The 19,661-nt window shown below is 32.9% G+C and overlaps 2 protein-coding genes across 3 annotated transcripts in view; one reads left to right on the top strand and one right to left on the bottom strand.

Moving 5' to 3' along the window:
* The window catches only part of LOC135844693 (LHFPL tetraspan subfamily member 6 protein-like), a 366,811-nt gene that overhangs the window by 190,614 nt on the left and 156,536 nt on the right, over nucleotides 1-19,661 (top strand). The window lies entirely within an intron of this gene.
* On the bottom strand, nucleotides 11,609-18,205 carry LOC135843396 (uncharacterized). The gene has a single exon (XM_065361267.1). It carries the CDS (start codon nucleotides 17,882-17,884, stop codon nucleotides 11,609-11,611), a length of 6,276 nt encoding a protein of 2,091 aa, XP_065217339.1. The 5' UTR covers nucleotides 17,885-18,205.

The raw sequence follows: 19,661 nt of genomic DNA, 5'->3' as shown, positions 1-19,661 counted from the left end.
ATCAAGAACTATCAGAAGATTTCATATGTGAATTGAAAGATTGGGTATCTAGGAAAAAAATGTAATAGTTAAAAGAATTGTTTTCTATAATAAAATGAGTTCTATTATAGAATTGGATAATTTTATAACAAATACTTTAAGGAACAATATTCAATTATTTCAAGAATCTAAGCAAAGAGTGAAAACATACAACATTGAGGATGCTCTTTCTCCTGAAGTTGTGAATGATTTTAAAAACATGGACAAGTTTCAATTTTCAGAAAGCATATTGATGTTATATTTGAGAACGAGAGAAAACTTGATGAAAACAAATGTGAATACATATTTGAATGAAATGAAAAAAATCATTCCTTATGAGATTATGAAGGAAGCTTCACAGAGATTTGGTCTCATATGCAATGTATCAAAAAAAGAGTATTATCCATCCAAAAGGTGTCAAAACTGTGGAAGTACTCGAGAATTTTTCAAAGATCGAGATAATATTTTAATATGCAAAAAATGTTTTGCCGAGGTAATTCACTACAAACATAATTCTAAACCTCATTGCTTCAAGAAACAAAATTCAAACTACAATAGGTTAAGTAATTTCAAAAAGTGTTTGGAGAAATATCAAGGAAAACAAACTGATTTTATAAGTCCAGAGGTTTATATACATTTACAAGAAGCTTTATCTACATTTGGACAAGTGAAAAAATCAACTGTTTTTTATTTCTTGAAAGAACTAGGTTATCATAAACACTATGACGATTATATTCTAATTCATTCTAATTTAACAGGGCAGAAACCAAGTGATATTTCCCATTTAGAACAACAACTTCTAAATGATTTTGAAAAATTTTCCAATCAATTTGATTTGATAAATAGCCATAGAAAAAACTTTATAAATATGAAATTTCTTTTACATAAATTAATGTTGAAAGATGGTCACAATTTTGATCCAGAAGATTTCATTTCACTTGGCAACAAGAGGGAATGTGATGAAATATGCAGAAAAATATTCCTTTCTTTAGGATGGAAGTATTCATCTAATTAACTGCTTTGTTCTTTTAGAACAGTGTTCTAAAAGATATTACCACTTTTTATAATTTTTTGTAACCACTAAAGCTGTATAAAACTCATTGTTTGGACTCACACATCTGTACGCATTTTGATCTGTAAAAGTTAGATTTTTGATTTCAATAAACAAGTCTGTGGTACGAATTCGCTCATTAGAAATGATGGATTCATTGTTATAATTGAACCACTTATTATTTGACTGAAATTTCTCAAAATTATAAACACATTCAATTTTTGTATTGACTCCCTCTGTTTCCATAAGCAATTTTACCCAAGTTTTTGTCACCAAATGCTGTTGACTCTTTAAATTTTGCTGCGACACTACCAAATAATCATAGTAATAGTTACTTGAAGATTCACCAAATTTTTTTGTTCTAATTCGACACATGTATTGTCCTTCATTTATAACTTTCAAAAATGATACAACCTCAACCTTTTTCTTCGATGTTGAATTCAAATATTCAAATTTATTGATACTTAAACGTTCTGGAATGTCAAAAGGAACATCTTTAAGCCATTCCAGCTGATACACAAATTCTTGTTCTGAAAATGTAACATTACAAAATAGTGTAACCCCATCATTGTTGACTATTTTTTGAGATCTGAAGAATAAATCATGTTCTTGTAAAGTTGATACAAAAAGGGTAAACAGAATAATACCAGCACACTTCATTTTATAATAGGAAAAAAAATTTTTCTACTATAAATGAGCAATAATTACAATTTAGTAAATGAAAATGTTAATATAAGAAAGGAATTGAAGGCAATGTATCAGGCAAGTAAAGCAGGTAAAATTTATAAGCAAGAAGTATTGGAAGAACAGTTTAAGCCAATCATTACACCACTAGAAAAAATTAGAAACCAAATAACTCAAAATGTTCCAGAAACCTTCCAAATACCTTCCCAAAATCTTCCAGAAACCTTCCCACAACCTACCCAAAATATGCTTGAGTGGAATAGTTCTCATGAAAATGTTCTTGGCGAAATAGCAAAACAATATTTACAATTTTATGCTGCTGATGATAAAAAAGAAATTTGTGATACTACTTTTGGGATTCGATATGATCCAGACATTAATAAATGGATGATTGGCAATGAAGAAATTACTTTTAATGGTAATAACATCAAGTTTAAAGGTGGTATTGAATTTAAAGGAACTCATGGTTTATGGCAGTTGTTGACATTGAAAAATCCAGATCCAAATCAGTATGATTCTGAAGATTTAAAGGATTTTTGGGAAATTATTGATAAAACCAGTAGTTATAAACAAAATAATAATCCATCTTCCAGAGTGAAATCAAGTTGTGGAATCAAATACATTTCTGTAATAAAACCTTTGCTAGATAAATATCTGAAAAAGGGAGGAGGGTTGTATCAAATTGATGATATCATAGATAAATATCTGAAAAAGGGAGGAGGGTTGTATCAAATTGATGATATCATAGATATTTATCTAGAAAAATTTGTTACAACTTACTTAAAGATTCGAAATGGATCTTTAGATGGTAAGGCAATAGTACCAATTTTAAATCATCTCAAAAAAATGAATTTGTATGCCAACACATCTGGGGATAAATATATTTATTGGGATAACTTGCCTGAATTGTTTGATAAATTAGTTGTTTTGTATGGTGAAAAGAAAGCTGGAAATTCCAACCCTCATTTAAGAAATGAAATTGTTAGGATTTTGCAAGAACTTAAAGAACTTTGAAAAAAAAAATTTCCTATTATAAAATGAATAGTGACTCTCCATGTAGTAGTGAAGGAAATAATTCTAATACACAAAGTGGGAGAACAAGCTCCCAGCATCAAAATATGAAAACATGTATTTTCTTGATGACGATTCTCTTGAAAAGTATTTGGAAATTTAGAAAAAAAGTGATTAGACGCAAAAAGAAGAAATGATATTTTTTTTCTGTAATAAACATGAATAGTAACAACTTTAAAACTATATTGAATGACAAAATTCGACAAAGAATTCCCAAGGTGATGTTTGATGGTGAAGTGAAAGAAGGTAGTGGTATGTTGGGTACAGTTGCAAATTGGGCAATAAAGAAGCTTCCATTACCTCCCATGCATTTAGAAGATCATAATTTTACTGGACCCTGGACAAATCCAACTTTACAAATATTGAAAGGAGTTGAACCAAGAAATAAACTGGATTATGCATCTAGGAGACATGATGTTGCTTATGAATTGATGGAAGATCCTGCTGAACTTCATGAAGCTGATTATATATTACAGAGAGAAGCTTCAAATATTGCACGTGATAAAGATACAAGTAAAAAATTGGAAAAACAAGCTCAGCTTGTGGATGCTGTCATGGGTGCAAAAAGGTACTTTGGTACCGGTATGAAAAAGGAAAATTATGAAAAAATTCCTGTCAATTTAGATGAAAAAGAGCAACTGTTAATTCTAGAGGGAATAAAGTTAGGGAAACCAATTACTTTAAACTTGGATCACAAACAATTGATTCGAACAAAAAACAGTGTGATGAAAGAAACTTATTTACCAGTGACAACATATCAAAAGAAGGAAATCAGCAAAGCGCGTACCCAAAAGAAATCAGTCAAGATAAAGTTGTCTGCAAAACAATTGGAATTTATCAACACAAATAATAAAACTGGAGGTTTCTTACCTGCTCTAGTTGCTGCTTTACCAGCTATAGCTGCGGCATCATCCATAATTAAAAATGGTTTTGATGCCTATAGCAATCATAGAGCAAACAATCAGTTAGTTGAAGAAGTTAAAAAAAGATATAAAGAAGAAAAACCTCTTCACAAACAACTAACTGATATACTAGAGGAACCAGTAAAGTCTGGTACAGGTTTGGAAAACAACGAAAAGGTTTTGCAATTTATAAATAATTCTAAAGATATCAAATTAGCTATGAAGAAAGTAGGAAAAGGATTATATTTGAATCCAACTTCTCATCGAAAACCTGTTGAAGGTGAGGGGTTATATTTAAATCCAGCTTCTCATCGAAAACCTGTTGAAGGTGCTGGGGTTAATGTGAAAGCAAAAAAAAAAAAGAGGAAGGGAGGTTAATAAAAATTCCTATTAAACCCTTATCCAATATGGAACTAGAATTATATGCAAAGGAATTGTGTATACCTTATTTTAGGGGAGTGTTTATGAAAGATCAACTACCAAAACAAATTGGAAGAAATGAAAGCATGATTATCAATTTAGATGATTCTATTGGACCGGGATCTCATTGGGTTTGTTTTTTCAAGAAAGATGATTATATAATTTATTTTGATTCTTTTGGTGAAAGACCTCCTAGTGAAGTACTAAACTATTTTCAAAAGAATGTATATTATAATGTTGACCAAAAGCAAAATTTCAATCAAGTTATTTGTGGACATCTTTGTTTGAAATTTTTAGCTGAGTTCTAAGTATTTTAAGAGAATTTCTCTTAAAATTACATTTCTCTAATATCCAATGCTACATAAATTTTTTCATCACCAAAATCCAACAGATTACCATCTTGATCTACAATCTGAACTACAATTTCCCTGAAAGAATGTGTATTTATTTCATAGTATAAGTAGTGATATGGGATTATCCAATATTTTTCACCTGTTGGAGCTGACCAGGGGTGGGAGTATATTACACCACCTCCTCCTTCTCCATTTTCATAATTTGTATTCACTAAATTACATTTTACTTGAATAGCAGTAAGAGGAAAAATGTCAATCATTCTATCTGAATGATGTGTTACATCTTTTTCTAAAACCCTTTCACTATAACCCAAAACTCTACAAATAGAGTTGGGTACACTAAAGTCAACTTTTTTACCTTCAGATATTATCTTTACTTTATGAGTATATGGTGTTAAATTCATTTTCAATTTATCTGCTGCACACCTTCTCTCTTTAATTGCTTGTAAGATATCTTCTACTTTGTACTTATCTCCAGGAATGTGAATGTAATGACGACACTCTTTATCTAATAACTTATCTAGATGTAAATCTTCCCTTTTTTGTATTATTGTACTTAGTTTATCAAATTCCTTTGCTTTGATTGTACTCTCTAGATTATCTACATCATAAATTCCTTCTGGAACTGGAATCATCTTCTTTTCATCTTCTGAAAGATCAAATCGTATATTTTTTCTCTCAACATTATATAAAGAGTTGAATTTTTTATCTCTTATAGCGTTGATAATATCCGTAACTTCGTAGGCACCTTCTGGAATATAAATTTCCTCGTGATTTCCTTGATCATCTACAAGATCAAACCTGTTGTTATGTTTTCTTACATTCATTAAAGAATTAAAGAGACTAAGAATGAGTAAACAAACTCCATAGAGTTTATTAGAACACAGATTAACTCTATTTTTAAATATTGTGTGAATGTAAGAAGATAAAGTTTCTCCTTTACGTTCGCCTATTAAATCAAATCTCATATTTATAATACAAAAAAAAAATCCTAATATAAATGAAGAAAAAACGTATTATAAAAGTAGTTAAAAGTGATATACCTATTGAAATTGAAAATTATGATTACAAGGAGGTGGGTCCACGATATAATAGAAATTTTCCAAATGTAATTCGAGCTGGTATATTTGGTCCATCAGGTTGTGGTAAAACCAATCTTTTAATTCAAATTCTAATGGAAATAAATACATATACCCATATTTATCTTTGCTCAAAAACATCTCATCAAGAAAAATATATTCGATTGAAAAACATAATAGATATTATCAACAGAACATCGCCAGAACAGAACATTGGTTTTAGTACTATATTACCTCAAGATTTGAAAGAACCTGAAGAAATGAAACCAAATTCAGTTATAATTTTTGACGATGTTTTGACAGACCCTCAAGATAAAATAGCAAATTTCTATCTGAGAGGAAGACATTACAATATTTCTTGCTTTTATCTAGCTCAATCCTATTCAAAATGTCCAAAACAATGTATAAGAGATAATTTTAATTTACTGGCAATTTTTATGCAAGATCTTAGAAATTCGAGACACATTTACGATAATCATGTCTCGCATTTAGTAACATTTGATGAATATTTGGAAATGTGCAATATTTGTTGGAAAACTAAGTATGGCTTTCTAGTAATTGATAAAGATTGTGATAATGTGAATGAAATTTTTAAACAAAGTTTTAAAGGATTTTTTTATATACAATAAATAAATGGAAGAAGCTAAAGAATTACATGCACCTATTAGGAAAAAGTTTTGTAAAAGAAGTATTGTAACCAAAGGTATTGATGATTTATGGGCAGCTGATTTATTAATTATGGACAAATATTCCAAAGAAAATGATGGTTTTAAATATATGCTCAATGTTGAAGATACATTTTCTAAATTTGTATGGATTGAACCTTTGAAGAATAAGTCAGGTAAAGCAGCTACAGATGCTTTTGAAAATATTTTGAAAATCTCGAAAAGAAAACCCAATTTACTTCATGTGGACAAAGGTGGGGAATTTGTAAATCAAACTTTCAAGACAATGTTGAAAAAACACAACATTAAAATGTATCATACCAATAATGAGGAAAAGTCTGCAATAATTGAACGTTTCAACAGAACATTAAATCAAAAGTTGAAAATTTATTTTGAGATGAGGAAGAATTTCAGATGGATTGATATTTTACCTAAAATACTAGAAGAATATAACACAAAAGATGTTCATAGAACTATTGGTATGCCACCTATTAAAGTTGATAAGGATAATGCAGAAGAAATTTTGATGAAATTTAACAAAAATAAACCCAAATGTAAATCGAATCAGAAATTTAAGCAGGGAGATAGAGTTAGAATTTTTGCATATAAAAAAGTTTTTGATAACAAGTACAAGAATAACTGGACTAAAGAAATTTTTGTAGTTGATGAAATATTTCACACAACTCCTGTAACTTATTCTATTAAAGATACTGATGGTGAAGAAATTGAAGGGAAATTCTATAATGAAGAACTTTTAAAATCCAAGTTTTAATAAAAAAAAATTTTTCCTATTATAAATATGATACAAAATTACATTGAAAGTGAAGACTTTGTAGTCTACAGACCCTCTCCACAAGATGATATAAATAAACCAAACAGTAAAATTCGTATAAGAACATACAATGAAGATGTCATTACCCATCCACATAGAAGTGGATTACTTGTGAAAGGAATTGTTACAGTGACTAAAAATTCTGACAAGAGTGCTGTAGCAGAACTTGATTTGAAAAAAATATCATTTGTTACTAATCCACTACCACATTTATTTTCAAAAATTGAATATTTGGAATGTGATAAAATAATAGATTCAGTTGAAGAGCCAGGTGTGGTTACTACTATGAAAGGAATTGTTTCATTTGGTTCTGATTCGATTTACAATGATGGAGGCTGGAATATCTCCTCTCCAAACTCAAATGTTCTGAACAAATCTGGGTATTTTACTTTGTATAATTCTTTAGAAACACTATTTGGTTATCATGAGGATCACAAGGATTATGTATTTCACGTCCCACATGAATTAAGGTTAACAAAAACCCATCTCAATAATTATAATAATATGTTTCAAGTTGATAGTACTTTTGCAAATGAACATACTATTACTATAAAATTTACAGATGTTGCACTAATAATGTCACAGGTAAAATTGAGAAGAGAAATGGAAAACAAATGTCTAAAACAAATACTGGCTTCAAAAGATTTACCACAAATTTTTAGACATTGGGGATATGAGTTTAAAACTGGTATAACAACAAAAAAGTATACATGTGAATATACTTGTGATGGGAATCCAATATTTATTCTTATTGGGATGCAAAAAAATAGAAATGATAACATCAAAGTGGATAATAGTCAATTTGATTTATGTGGCCTTGAAAACGTTCAAGCTGTTCTCAACAATAATGAACATTATCCTAAAACTGAACTAAATATAAATAGTTCAGAAAATGATTATAATAAAATTTATCAAATGTTTAAAAATTTCAAACTAGCTTATTATGGTAATGAAGGGAAACCAATTTGTTCTTTAAATGATTATGTCAACAAATATCCCATAATAGCTATTGATTGTACCTGCCAACCTGAAAGCATAAAGGAGAGTACCACAAACGTAAAATTAAAATTTAGATTCAAGGAAGCTCTTTCTGCTGATACAGTAATACACATTGTAACTATTTATAATGTTGTTTCTACTTATAACCCTTTCACAAATAGAGCTGTTGTAAATTAATCTTACATCTTTTATGAAAAAATTTTTCATAAAAAAGTTTTTTATTCACATCATTAAAGTCTGACAATATGAATATTACTTGAGTCTAAGTTACATAAAATATGTTCAATTAAGCCTTTTGAAATATTGCGATTTGCTATGTCTTTAAGTTCTTTTGGTAGTTTTTCATTTTCTGAAATTGCGCACCAATTTACTTTGTCTTTGAACTCTATTATGAAATTTTCTGATAAATATTGATACCTTGAAATTCTATACCAATCTACTTTGTCTTTAAATTCTCTTATGAAATCTTCAGATAGCATCTCATACCATGAAATTCCTCTCCAATCTACTTTGTCTTTGAATTCCCTTATGAAATCTTCTGACAGTTTTTGATGAACTGAAATCCATTTAAAATCTACTTTGTCTTTAAATTCTCTTATGAAATCTTCAGATAGCATCTCATACCATGAAATTCCTCTCCAATCTACTTTGTCTTTGAATTCCCTTATGAAATCTTCTGACAGTTTTTGATGAACTGAAATCCTTTCCCAATTTACTTGATCTTTGAATTCTCTTATGAAATACTCAGATAGATCTTGATATCTTGAAATCTTTTTCCAATGTACTTGATCTTTGAATTCTCTTATAAAGTTTTCTGATAGTGTTTGATATTTTGAAATTGCACTCCAATTTACTTTGCCTTTAAATTCTCTTATGAAATTTTCTGATAGTTTTTGATATTCTGAAATCCTTTCCCAATTTACTTGATCTTTGAATTCTCTTATGAAATACTCAGATAGATCTTGATATCTTGAAATCTTTTTCCAATGTACTTGATCTTTGAATTCTCTTATAAAGTTTTCTGATAGTGTTTGATATTTTGAAATTGCACTCCAATTTACTTTGCCTTTAAATTCTCTTATGAAATTTTCTGATAGTTTTTGATATTCTGAAATTCCCTCCCAATCAACATAATCTTTTATTAATTCAAGGTGGCTCTTTTCAATAGTGTTCATTATTTATTTTATAATAGAAAGAAAAAAAAATGACAATTTGTTTTAATCAAATGCAAAAATTTCTCTTCAATAACAACCTCCACATCTGGTGGGTGCATTAGTTAAAAGAATCAGTTTCTATGATAAAGGTGTTGGTGTTTGTGTTACCGCTTTATTAGAGATAATGTTTTCTTTAACTAGTGGTATAATGGTAATGTTGTGATGAAATTTTTGCATTTGTTTGAAATGTTTAAGTTTTGAATGAATTTTTGCATTTCATTGAAATGTTTAAGTTTTGAATGAATTTTTGCATTTGTTTGAAATGTTTAAGTTTTGAAAGAATTTTTGCATTTCATTGAAATGTTCAAGTTTTGATGAAATTTTTGCATTTCATTGAAATGTTTAAGTTTTGAATGAATTTTTGCATTTGTTTGAAATGTTCAAGTTTTGATGAAATTTTTGCATTTGATTGAAATGTTTAAGTATTGCAAAAAATTTTGCATTTCATTTCAATATCTAAGTTTTGTAAATATTTTTGCATTTGATTGAATGAAAAACTATGTGAAGGTTTATGTGAAATTTTTCACATAAGTTTCCACATACTTTTGAATTTAAAAAGTATTGTAAGAATTCTTACTCCAGTGCCAGGAAATACATTTTATATCTACTCAAACCATCTTTACCAATACGTATACCAAACTGTGAGTCTAATTTCTTACCTGAAGCTAACATTTCTCCAAGGTATGGTGGAACAGTACCTTTGTTTGTCACAACAGCGGCTGTAGCAGCAACGGGTTTCAAGTTGTCACGTAGTTGAGATAGTTTTTCAGTTATTGGTTTGAACTTTTCAACCATCTCCTCACACCTAGTTAATTTTCCAAACTTCAATTCATCAAATTTTTGTTGCAATGCTCTGCCACTTTCAATGTATTCTTTAATTTTTCGATCCATAATGATCAATACACCACACTATTACTAGGTTTTATTTATATTTTTATTCACTTGAGTGGCCTAAAGCCTAGTGTTATAGATATTTGTTCACCTTGGAAATCAACAATATTATCATCCTGATCCACTATTCGTAGGTGTAGTTGGTAAATGCTATCAATACGTGTAAGCGGATAGTAACATAATGTTATTGGTCTTTCAATTATTTTCTCACCACTTTCTACTCTCAATGGAAACTCATACAATGTATTGTCATTTCTCTTCATATTATCAATGTTGCATTTAATTAGGTTGCATTTCACTTTAATGGTTTGTACAGTGAAAATTTGTACTGGTAGATCTGATTCATGTTTTATATCTGGAGGTAGTAGTGCAGGACTGAATCCCAATGTTCTACCAATGGAATTTGAACGTGTGAAGTCAATATGCAGTGGACTTTTAATCTCGAGCTTAAATGTATTTTTATTTAGACGTAAGAAAGTTCCTGATTCAGGTAGTTTTTCAATATTTTCCACATATTTCACAATATCTTGTATCTCATACGTGCCTTTAGGTATTGCATATGAGTACTCTTTTTTGGTCTTTGGTCTTTTTTCAACATGAAGCCTATGTAAAATTGGTGTTGTTTCATTACTTTCAGTATTGTTATTTATATCAGTATTATATTGGTAAGTTTCCATTGGGATTTCATTTTCCACTTCTTTACCAACAAATGTGATATTGTTATTTTTTTCAGTTATGTTTGGTATGTTGTTATAAGTTACAAAACTCTTTAAACACATTTCATATGGTCCACACAACTTAATACCATCACCATACTCAAAATTAAACACAGATGAATTTTGTGTAAGTGAAATTTGAAAAGCCATTTTTATAATAATTTTTTATCCTTTTCAACTCTATTTATATTTTTTTTGTTAGTATCCATGAGTCAGTAGCCAAGCCTTATAACTTAATGCTTTGCTCAAAGAACACCTTTTTGTTTTGTTAACATGATTTTCACATTTTACCTTTACAGTTGTGTCACAATCATCCATAAAATGGTCCAAATCCCTCACCACAATCCTAGGATGTAACATGTTCTCCATAAATTTTACACGTTCACTACCTTTAATGTAGACAGTATTAGCACATAAGTTTAACACGTCTGCAACATAAGCCAAAACATCATCGCTATCTAGTTCACCTGAGTCCCACCTAAGACCATGGATGTGTCGAGTTAGGAAATTAACACGCTTTTTCATTTGAGGAGTGAGTGTGAAGTAAGGTTGTGGTGGTTTAAGTAAGAAATGCATTTCTTTGTTACCATGTATACGTACCACAGACAACTCTTTCACAATGTAGCTATTGCCAATACTTTTAAAACATTGAAAATCAATAACAAAATCCATTGCAATAATTATTTTATCCATTTACTGTACTTCTATTTATACTAATTGTAACCAAATGGAAGAGTATCAAAATTAGTACGAATGTATCTTTTGTCAAAACTAAAACTATATTTCTTTATTAGGGGTTTGTTAACTAGTTGTTTTGTATTGTCATCTCGTTTGATGATGTTATCGAATGTGAGAACATTTGGGAATTCACGATCTATCAACAGTTCCATCACAAGACCACAGATTACTTTGGTATTTTTGTAATGCATAGTGAATCCTTTCATTTTTATCTCCTCTTTACCTGTGTTTGTACGGTAATAGTATGATTTCGGACCTGTGGTAATGAACTTCTCGATGTAAGCTCCGTTCAACTCATCTGTCCATTCACCAAGCAGATCACCTGTTTGTACTGTATTTGTACCATTGTCCACATATATTACAGAATCTGTATCGCAATACAGCACAGCCTCACCCAACCTGTCCAGCATATCGTACAGTCTGAGTCGTGCATTAGCTGTGGTGAAAGCAGCTATGTAAATGTTGGTGTTGAAATTGTCCTCTACAAAAGTATCTTTGAATTTGTAATCTACTTGGACCATTTCTTCAGAAATATAGTTAACATGGAGATTTGTCAACTTGTCATCCAACAATAGGTCATATAACCTGGATGGCTCTGTCACAAACTCCTTATTACCCATATTGTCACGTTGACCAAATTTTCCCCACAGCGAATTCAGACACATTTTCGATATGGCACGTCTTCCTGGATTAGGTTCAATTTTACCTATATCCAAGTCAATGCCATAAGAATATTTTATAGCATCTGCATACGCTTGGTTGGTTGGGTAATTATGAGGGCTAGTTTCCAACTTGATTTTCATAAAGTTGGTCACATAACCTTTCCACAACTGGTTAGTACGTTCAAAATTCCAAACTTCGAACACTTGCAATACTTTGTAACCTTTTTCAATGGCTTTGTTCAGCTCAATACTGGACCATGTACCATGGAATTCACGTTCAGCATCAGTATGTGTACAGCTCTGTTTACTTTCAACTGTACATTTCAAGCAAAGAGGGAAAATCAATTTTTCAGTTCCACCTATCTTAGCCCGAACAGGTAACACAGGTATGTACAGTTTAAGTGGAGCTAGTACACGACACTTCACAAAACCAAACCAATTGGAATTGTACTGTGTGGGATTCACTATTTTTGTTGGATGCCCTTTGGGAAAGTCATCATAGTACATTACAGTTGGATACAAAGAACAAACATCTATGTAACCAATACGTTCGTTAACACCATCAACAGTTTTCTTCAACTTGAAAACTTCGGTTCGTCCTCCAAAGAATGCATCACGGGGATTCAGTGGGTCAGTTATTTTAGCACCAAGTTCGTTTCTACATCGTCGGTAAGCAGCTGTTTTCAACCATTCACATTCCCATATCTCAACAACATTGTACCCAGCTTCTTTCAGTTGTTCAGTGAGAGCCATGGTCTTATGGTTCAGATCACCCATATTTTCTTTATTTACTTTGTTCTTTGTATCCTCGTGGTAACATTCCAGACACCCGTGCCAGAAGCATCTGTGAAACTGATATACTGTTTTTGTTGTGCTATCAAATCCATCAACTTTAGCACCACACAGTTTCACTTCACAACCATTACCTCCATGCACAATGTTAGGATTATTGAATGAGTTCAGCCAAGATATCGATACCTTGGAGAACTGGTCTTTTATGGCCTGTGTTATTACTGCTATGGTTTCTTTCTTTAGGTACTTGGTTCGGTGTGTTGCCATACAAACACTAGCAATGGTAATGTATTGACTGAAAGGGTCTATATTTGCTATTTCAAGGAACTGTTCTCTGAACTGTAAACAACCTCGACGTAAAATATCTACATCAGACCTACAGTACTCTAACAGCTCCTTCTTCATATCGAATATGTACCCTTCAGCTTTTCTTGCATCATGCCATTCAATAAACTTTTTACGCGCTTTAGGAATCATCTTGTCACAACCATATAACTTTGGCTCTGGAATGTCCCCTACATAATTTGCATTTGCAGCTGTGTTGAAGAAATGTGGGAAGTAACCTTTCTTCAACTCATCCAAACCAAATGTACTAGGGAATGCTGATAGAGGCGAAGCAATAAAGTTGTGACTGTTGATTAGACGTAAGTTAAGGTTTTTAATGGTCATGATCATGATTTTACTGCCACTGTATATAACATCAGGTTCAATTGTATTTTTTACACAATACTGCATAATGAAGTGAAAATCGTATCCACGTCCATAGTGAGCTATGGCCACGTGATCTTTGTGTTCTTTTCTTATGAGCCAAGCACAAAAATCATCATTGTTATAGAATACATTTTCATTGTTATGGTAGTCACGGGTTACAACTAAGTTAGGTATGTGTGTTCCAGTCTCTTGTTGGCATTCATAGTCAAAAAATATGTATTTTTCAGTATATGTACAATTCTTGGCAGCCTTACGAGTAGAGGTGGGATCACAATTTTTACAACCATACTTACACTTACCACCTTTTGGCTGCTGCTTCAACATGTAACACTTGTGTTCATTTTTGTCCACAATCTGTTTACAATTTTTACACTCCTCAAAACCACACTTGTGTTCTGAACTTTTTTCACGTTTTACTTCTTGGTTACATTTCTTACACTTATACCATAATTTGCACACTGTCTCTTTGTGTACACGAAGGCAGTCATTGTTTTTACAGTACCGATTACAATCCTTACAGTATACACGTTGCACGGTGTCATCAGCATGTTGTGGATTGTGGCACAGGAAGCAAGTTTTCTCACCCGTACAGTTTGTATGACCATTTTTATTCTTATAAACTTTGAAACATTTATCACAAAAGTAACTACTGCCAAAGAAAGCTTTCATTTTATTTATGTTATCATAGTGGTCACCTTGTTTGTACAAGTAAATTTTTATCTCTTTATCAGCGTACCCTTTATACAATACTTTGTTGAACATTTCAGCATTGATGATGATAATCTGAATGTCCAACAACAACTCAACTTTCTTAAAGTCTTCTAGTATGAATCCAGTTTGAGTGTAAGAATCCATTTGTGAGCATAAATTTTCAGCCAGTTCTGTTTGCATGTTACCACGACCACAACGTATTGTATTGATTTGAGCATCAGTGTACACTGTATCGAGAATGTTATTTGTATGATATGTAAGGCCCACAATAACAGCTCTAGGCCCACATAAGTTATCGTCATTTACAATCTTGTTGATGCATTGTTTTGTATGTGTGTCTTTGCGTAGATTCACTATTTTTGTTCTTTGACCACCTCGTGGCATTGCAATGGTATGCACTTGAAATAGTGACTGGAACACATCTACTGACTCGTCAGATGTCAATATCTGCATAAGTTTCTCTTTCAGTGACTCCACATGATCATCTCGTTCGTAACCTGTTGTTATATGGCGTCCATTAAAACCTGGATTAGTAACACCTAGTTCTATTTGGTCACCTTCCTGCACATTTGCACGGGACTTGGCAAACTCTAACATTTCCTCAAGAGCTTTGGTGATGAGATCTACCATTGGTAGTTGATGTACATTCTCCTTCAGTGAAATGGCATAGTCTCGCATTTGCATTTTGAATTTTACACATTCCCGCTTACTAACTTCCTTCACTGTAATGTACTCCAACTCTGTGATCTGGCCACCACCACCAAAGTATATGTTTTCTTCATCATCACTTGAGGTATTGTCACCAGTTGTACTATCAGTGTTACTGTTACTGTTATTTTGGTTTCCATCTTCATTATTGTTGTTTTGGTTTTCGTTATTTTCATTTTCGTTATTGTTGTGTTGGTTTTTGTTATTTTCATTTTCGTTATTGTTGTGTTGGTTTTCGTTATTTTCATTACTGTTATTTTGGTCATCATCGTTATCATCAGAACTATCATCATCCGAGCTACTGTCATCATCCGAGCTATTGTCATCATTAGTAGAGTTGTCGTCATCTGAGCTACTGTCCTCATTGTCAGAACTGTCAGAATCATCATCGGAATCATCGTCAGAGATCTCATCATCCGAGCTACTGTCATCATCAGTATCATCGGAGCTGTCATCTGCATTTTCATCAGGTTCATTGGAGTTAGCATCCAAATCTTCCACATGATCAGCAGGAACAGCTTCATTGTCTCTAATTGGGTTGTCAATTTCAGGAGTGTCGAAAATTGAGCGCACATAACTACGTCTTGGTATAGGAGTAATTTGTGCAGGTTCTATTTCAACTTGGTTGTCATTATCTGTGTTATCGTCATCATCAGTGGTATCATCGGACATAGCCAAGTCTTCCCGGAGTTGTTGGAGTTGAGCTTCACGAGACATTGGTGCAGATGGAGGAGGCCAAACTACATCATCACCAGCATTGTCTTCTTCGTCAGAGGAGCTCGAAACTACCAAGTCATCTTCCAGTAGCTGTGTCCTTGTACATGGTTTCAAGTACCTATCCAACGGCATAGGCCTAGTGGGCTTTCGACTTATGAATTGATCAAGTTCACTTGTCGAAGGCCCTAGGTCATACTTGAATGGTGGTGGATAGGGTACAATGTTACGAGGAGGATGGGTTACATTAGGATAATATTTGGTATACACAGGTACAGGTCTATTGAAAATCATGCGTTTCTTAACAGCCATCGAAGAAGGTTGCACTTCTTGTGGTGGTTCATAAAAATGTTTCAAAAACTTTGCCAAAGCTTTCTGACTCAACTTATGATAATTTTTAATATTCAAGTCGCGAGCGTAGATGCGTAACTCAGACAAACATGCTGTATCTAGGTTAGCATCACGAAATTTAAAACGATATATATCTTTTACCTGGATCTCCGGGATGGGCTGCTGGGGCTCTGGTGATGCTGGTGGTGCTGGCTGAGATACGGTGATATCCAGTTCATTCACTAAGTTGGCCAACTTATCCTCTTCAGTGTTGGTGATGTCCAGTTCACTCACTAAAGCTGCTAATTTGTCCTCCTGTGGTTGATCTGCTGCTACTTCAGGGATGCTGGCTGGTTGTGGTACTGGTATCTGGATATCCAATTCTTTGAGAATGTCTGCAAGGTTGTCTGGCTCTGCTACCGGCTCGTTGAAGTCCATTTCATCAATCAACTGTGTGAGGTTGATTGGTTCCTGTGGCTCTGGTTCTGGTTCAGGGTCTGGCTCGATGAAATCTTCCATGTCTAACACATCATTGATGGCTTGGTGAGCTGCTTCAATAACTTCATCTTCGCATGGTGATATTCCATTGGGCAGTTCCTCCACTGTGGGCTCTTCATCTGGAAATGGTTCCAAAGGTGGTCTCAAACTGGTCATTTCTGTCAAAATCTCCTCCACAGACGGACCTGAAACATTAGAAACAATATACTTATCTAATTTTAAAGGTTTAGTATGCTTACGTGAAATCATTGAAGTGAAAACGAAGTCTTCATCCTCTTCATCATTATCCACTGGCAAGGGTTTCAATACTGGTGCTGGGGGTGGTGGTGGTGAAGGCAGAGGTGTTGGCGTTGAAGGCGGTGGTGGAAATGTAAATTCTTCATCTTCTTCTTCATCTGGTTCAGGTTTCCATACATCTGCTGCTGCTGCTGGTGTTGTAGGTGGTGGTGGAAAAACAAATTCTTCATCTTCTTCAGGTTCTTCATCCATGGGTGGTGGTGGTGGCAGCCATTTGAATCCTTCATCTTCTTCTTCAGCTGGAGATGTTGATTTTTCTTCATCACACTTCAAACTAGCAATATACAAAGCAAGTCCTGGTCTTACCCAACCATTCCTTATTTTACTCTTATTAAATAAAGCAGCACTAAATGGAAAAATTTCATGCAATTTTATATTTTTTTTGGTGTTAGTATCACTTGATTTTAAAGCAGCCTCTAAAGCTAATTTATTTAACTTATAATAATATTTAATTTTTAATTCCTTAGCCTTAATACGTAATTCTTTAACAGTACGGTTAGTAGAAAGCTGATTATTTACTGCAGGGCGTGGCATATTTACAGGGGCAATATTTACATTAGAAGTACTTGCATCATTGGTAGGCAAAAACCTGGTTAGATTATCTAAACTCATCAAAGCAGCAATTAAATCTGCTTTTTTAAGTTTATAATAATACTTAACCTTTGCCTGCTTACCAATGTTGCGTAACACACTCACTGTTTTGCTCTTTAAAAGAGCTTCTTGCACCAAACACATGTTAGCATCCATAGTATGGGTTACACTGCTAGCATTAGATGTATTGACAAGCATGGTATGAGAGTTCAATAAAGTAGCACCTTCTTGTTCCATAGCTTTGGCAAAACTGATTTCACCTAGGTACTACACCTCTATTTATAGTTGTTTGGCTACACTGGTTGTCATCCAGTACTGCACATATGCGCGAGCACCCTCCTCCCCCCTCCTCCTATTGAGTAGTAACCACTTGCCATGAGTATATTACACACCATGCATAAGCATCAGCATTTTTGTTTCCAGCACACACTTGCATTCCAGTATGTGATATGACCATGCTAACTTTTTTTATAATGCCTATGCTGAGATTTTTTTCAATCCCTTTGCACCGTACATGTTAGCCTTTATGAGGTGAAAAATGAAACTTCACCAAATTAGCATGTGTGACATATCAAAGTATAGGTTTTGGATGGTGCCGATTCCATTTTTGACAAAATTTTTGGGGTAGGGTCGAGGGGTGAGGGGTTAAATTTTGAAAAGGGTGAAAATGGCATGTGACATATCAAAGTATATGTTTTGGATGATGCCGATTCCATTTTTGACAAAATTTTTTGGGTAGGGGTTGGGGGTGGGGGGTTAAATTTTGAAAAGGGTGAAAATGGCATGTGACATATCAAAGAATAGGTTTTGGATGGTGCCGATTCCATTTTTGACAAAATTTTTCAGGTAGGGGTTGGGGGTGGGGGGTTAAATTTTGAAAAGGGTGAAAATGACATGTGACATATCAAAGTATATGTTTTGGATGGTGCTGATTTCATTTTTGACAAAATTTTTTGGGTAGGGGTTAGGGGTGGGGGGTTAAATTTTGAAAAGGGTGAAAATGACATGTGACATATCAAAGTATATGTTTTGGATGATGCTGATTCCATTTTCGACAAAATTTTTTGGGTGGGGGTTGAGGGTGGGGGGTTAAATTTTGAAAAGGGTGAAAATGACATGTGACATATCAAAGTATATGTTTTGGATGATGCTGATTTCATTTTTGACAAAATTTTTTGGGTAGGGGTTGGGGGTGGGGGGTTAAATTTTGAAAAGGGTGAAAATGACATGTGACATATCAAAGTATATGTTTTGGATGATGCTGATTCCATTTTCGACAAAATTTTTTGGGTGGGGGTTGAGGGTGGGGGGTTAAATTTTGAAAAGGGTGAAAATGACATGTGACATATCAAAGTATATGTTTTGGATGATGCTGATTTCATTTTTGACAAAATTTTTTGGGTAGGAGTTGGGGGTGGGGGTAAATCTTGAAATCAGCCAAAATAACATGTGACATATCAAAGTATAGGTTTTTGATGGTGCTGATTCCATTTTTGACAAAATTTTTGGAATATCAGTTATAACTAATGTAGTACATAATCAAATTCTCATTCTTGTGTAAGACAGCATTGTTCTTACATTTTCATGTAATGATAGTTACTTTCTACTAAATTAGTATAAATAGGTCTGGTAATTAACTGGTTAATGATGGTTTGCATAATGAATAAGTTGAAAAATAGCATTGATGTTATAAATTTTGATAACCAAGTTAAGAAAGTGACTAGGAAAGTAGAAATGTTTCCAAATGTAATTCGTTGTGGTATGTTTGGTCCAAGTGGTGCTGGGAAATCTAATTTATTACTGACAATGTTAGTACATGTACGACCATTTAAAAATTTGTACTTGTGTTCTAAAACAAGCTACCAGGAGAAATATGGTACTCTAAGAGAATTGATATCCAGTCATAACCAGGGAAAGAAAAGTAAAAAACAGATGATTAATATTCACGAAATACAGGTTGAATCTTTACCTGAGCCTGAGGAGTTGGAAATGGATTCTATTGTTATTTTTGATG

This window comes from Planococcus citri, chromosome 4 (assembly GCF_950023065.1).
Source record: "Planococcus citri chromosome 4, ihPlaCitr1.1, whole genome shotgun sequence".
Classification (NCBI taxonomy): domain Eukaryota; kingdom Metazoa; phylum Arthropoda; class Insecta; order Hemiptera; family Pseudococcidae; genus Planococcus; species Planococcus citri.
This window is presented reverse-complemented; position numbering and strand designations above follow the sequence as displayed.

Excerpts from the sequence above, each read along its gene's own strand:
- LOC135843396 (XM_065361267.1), bottom strand. The coding sequence starts at position 17,884 with ATGGAACAAGAAGGTGCTACTTTATTGAACTCTCATACCATGCTTGTC.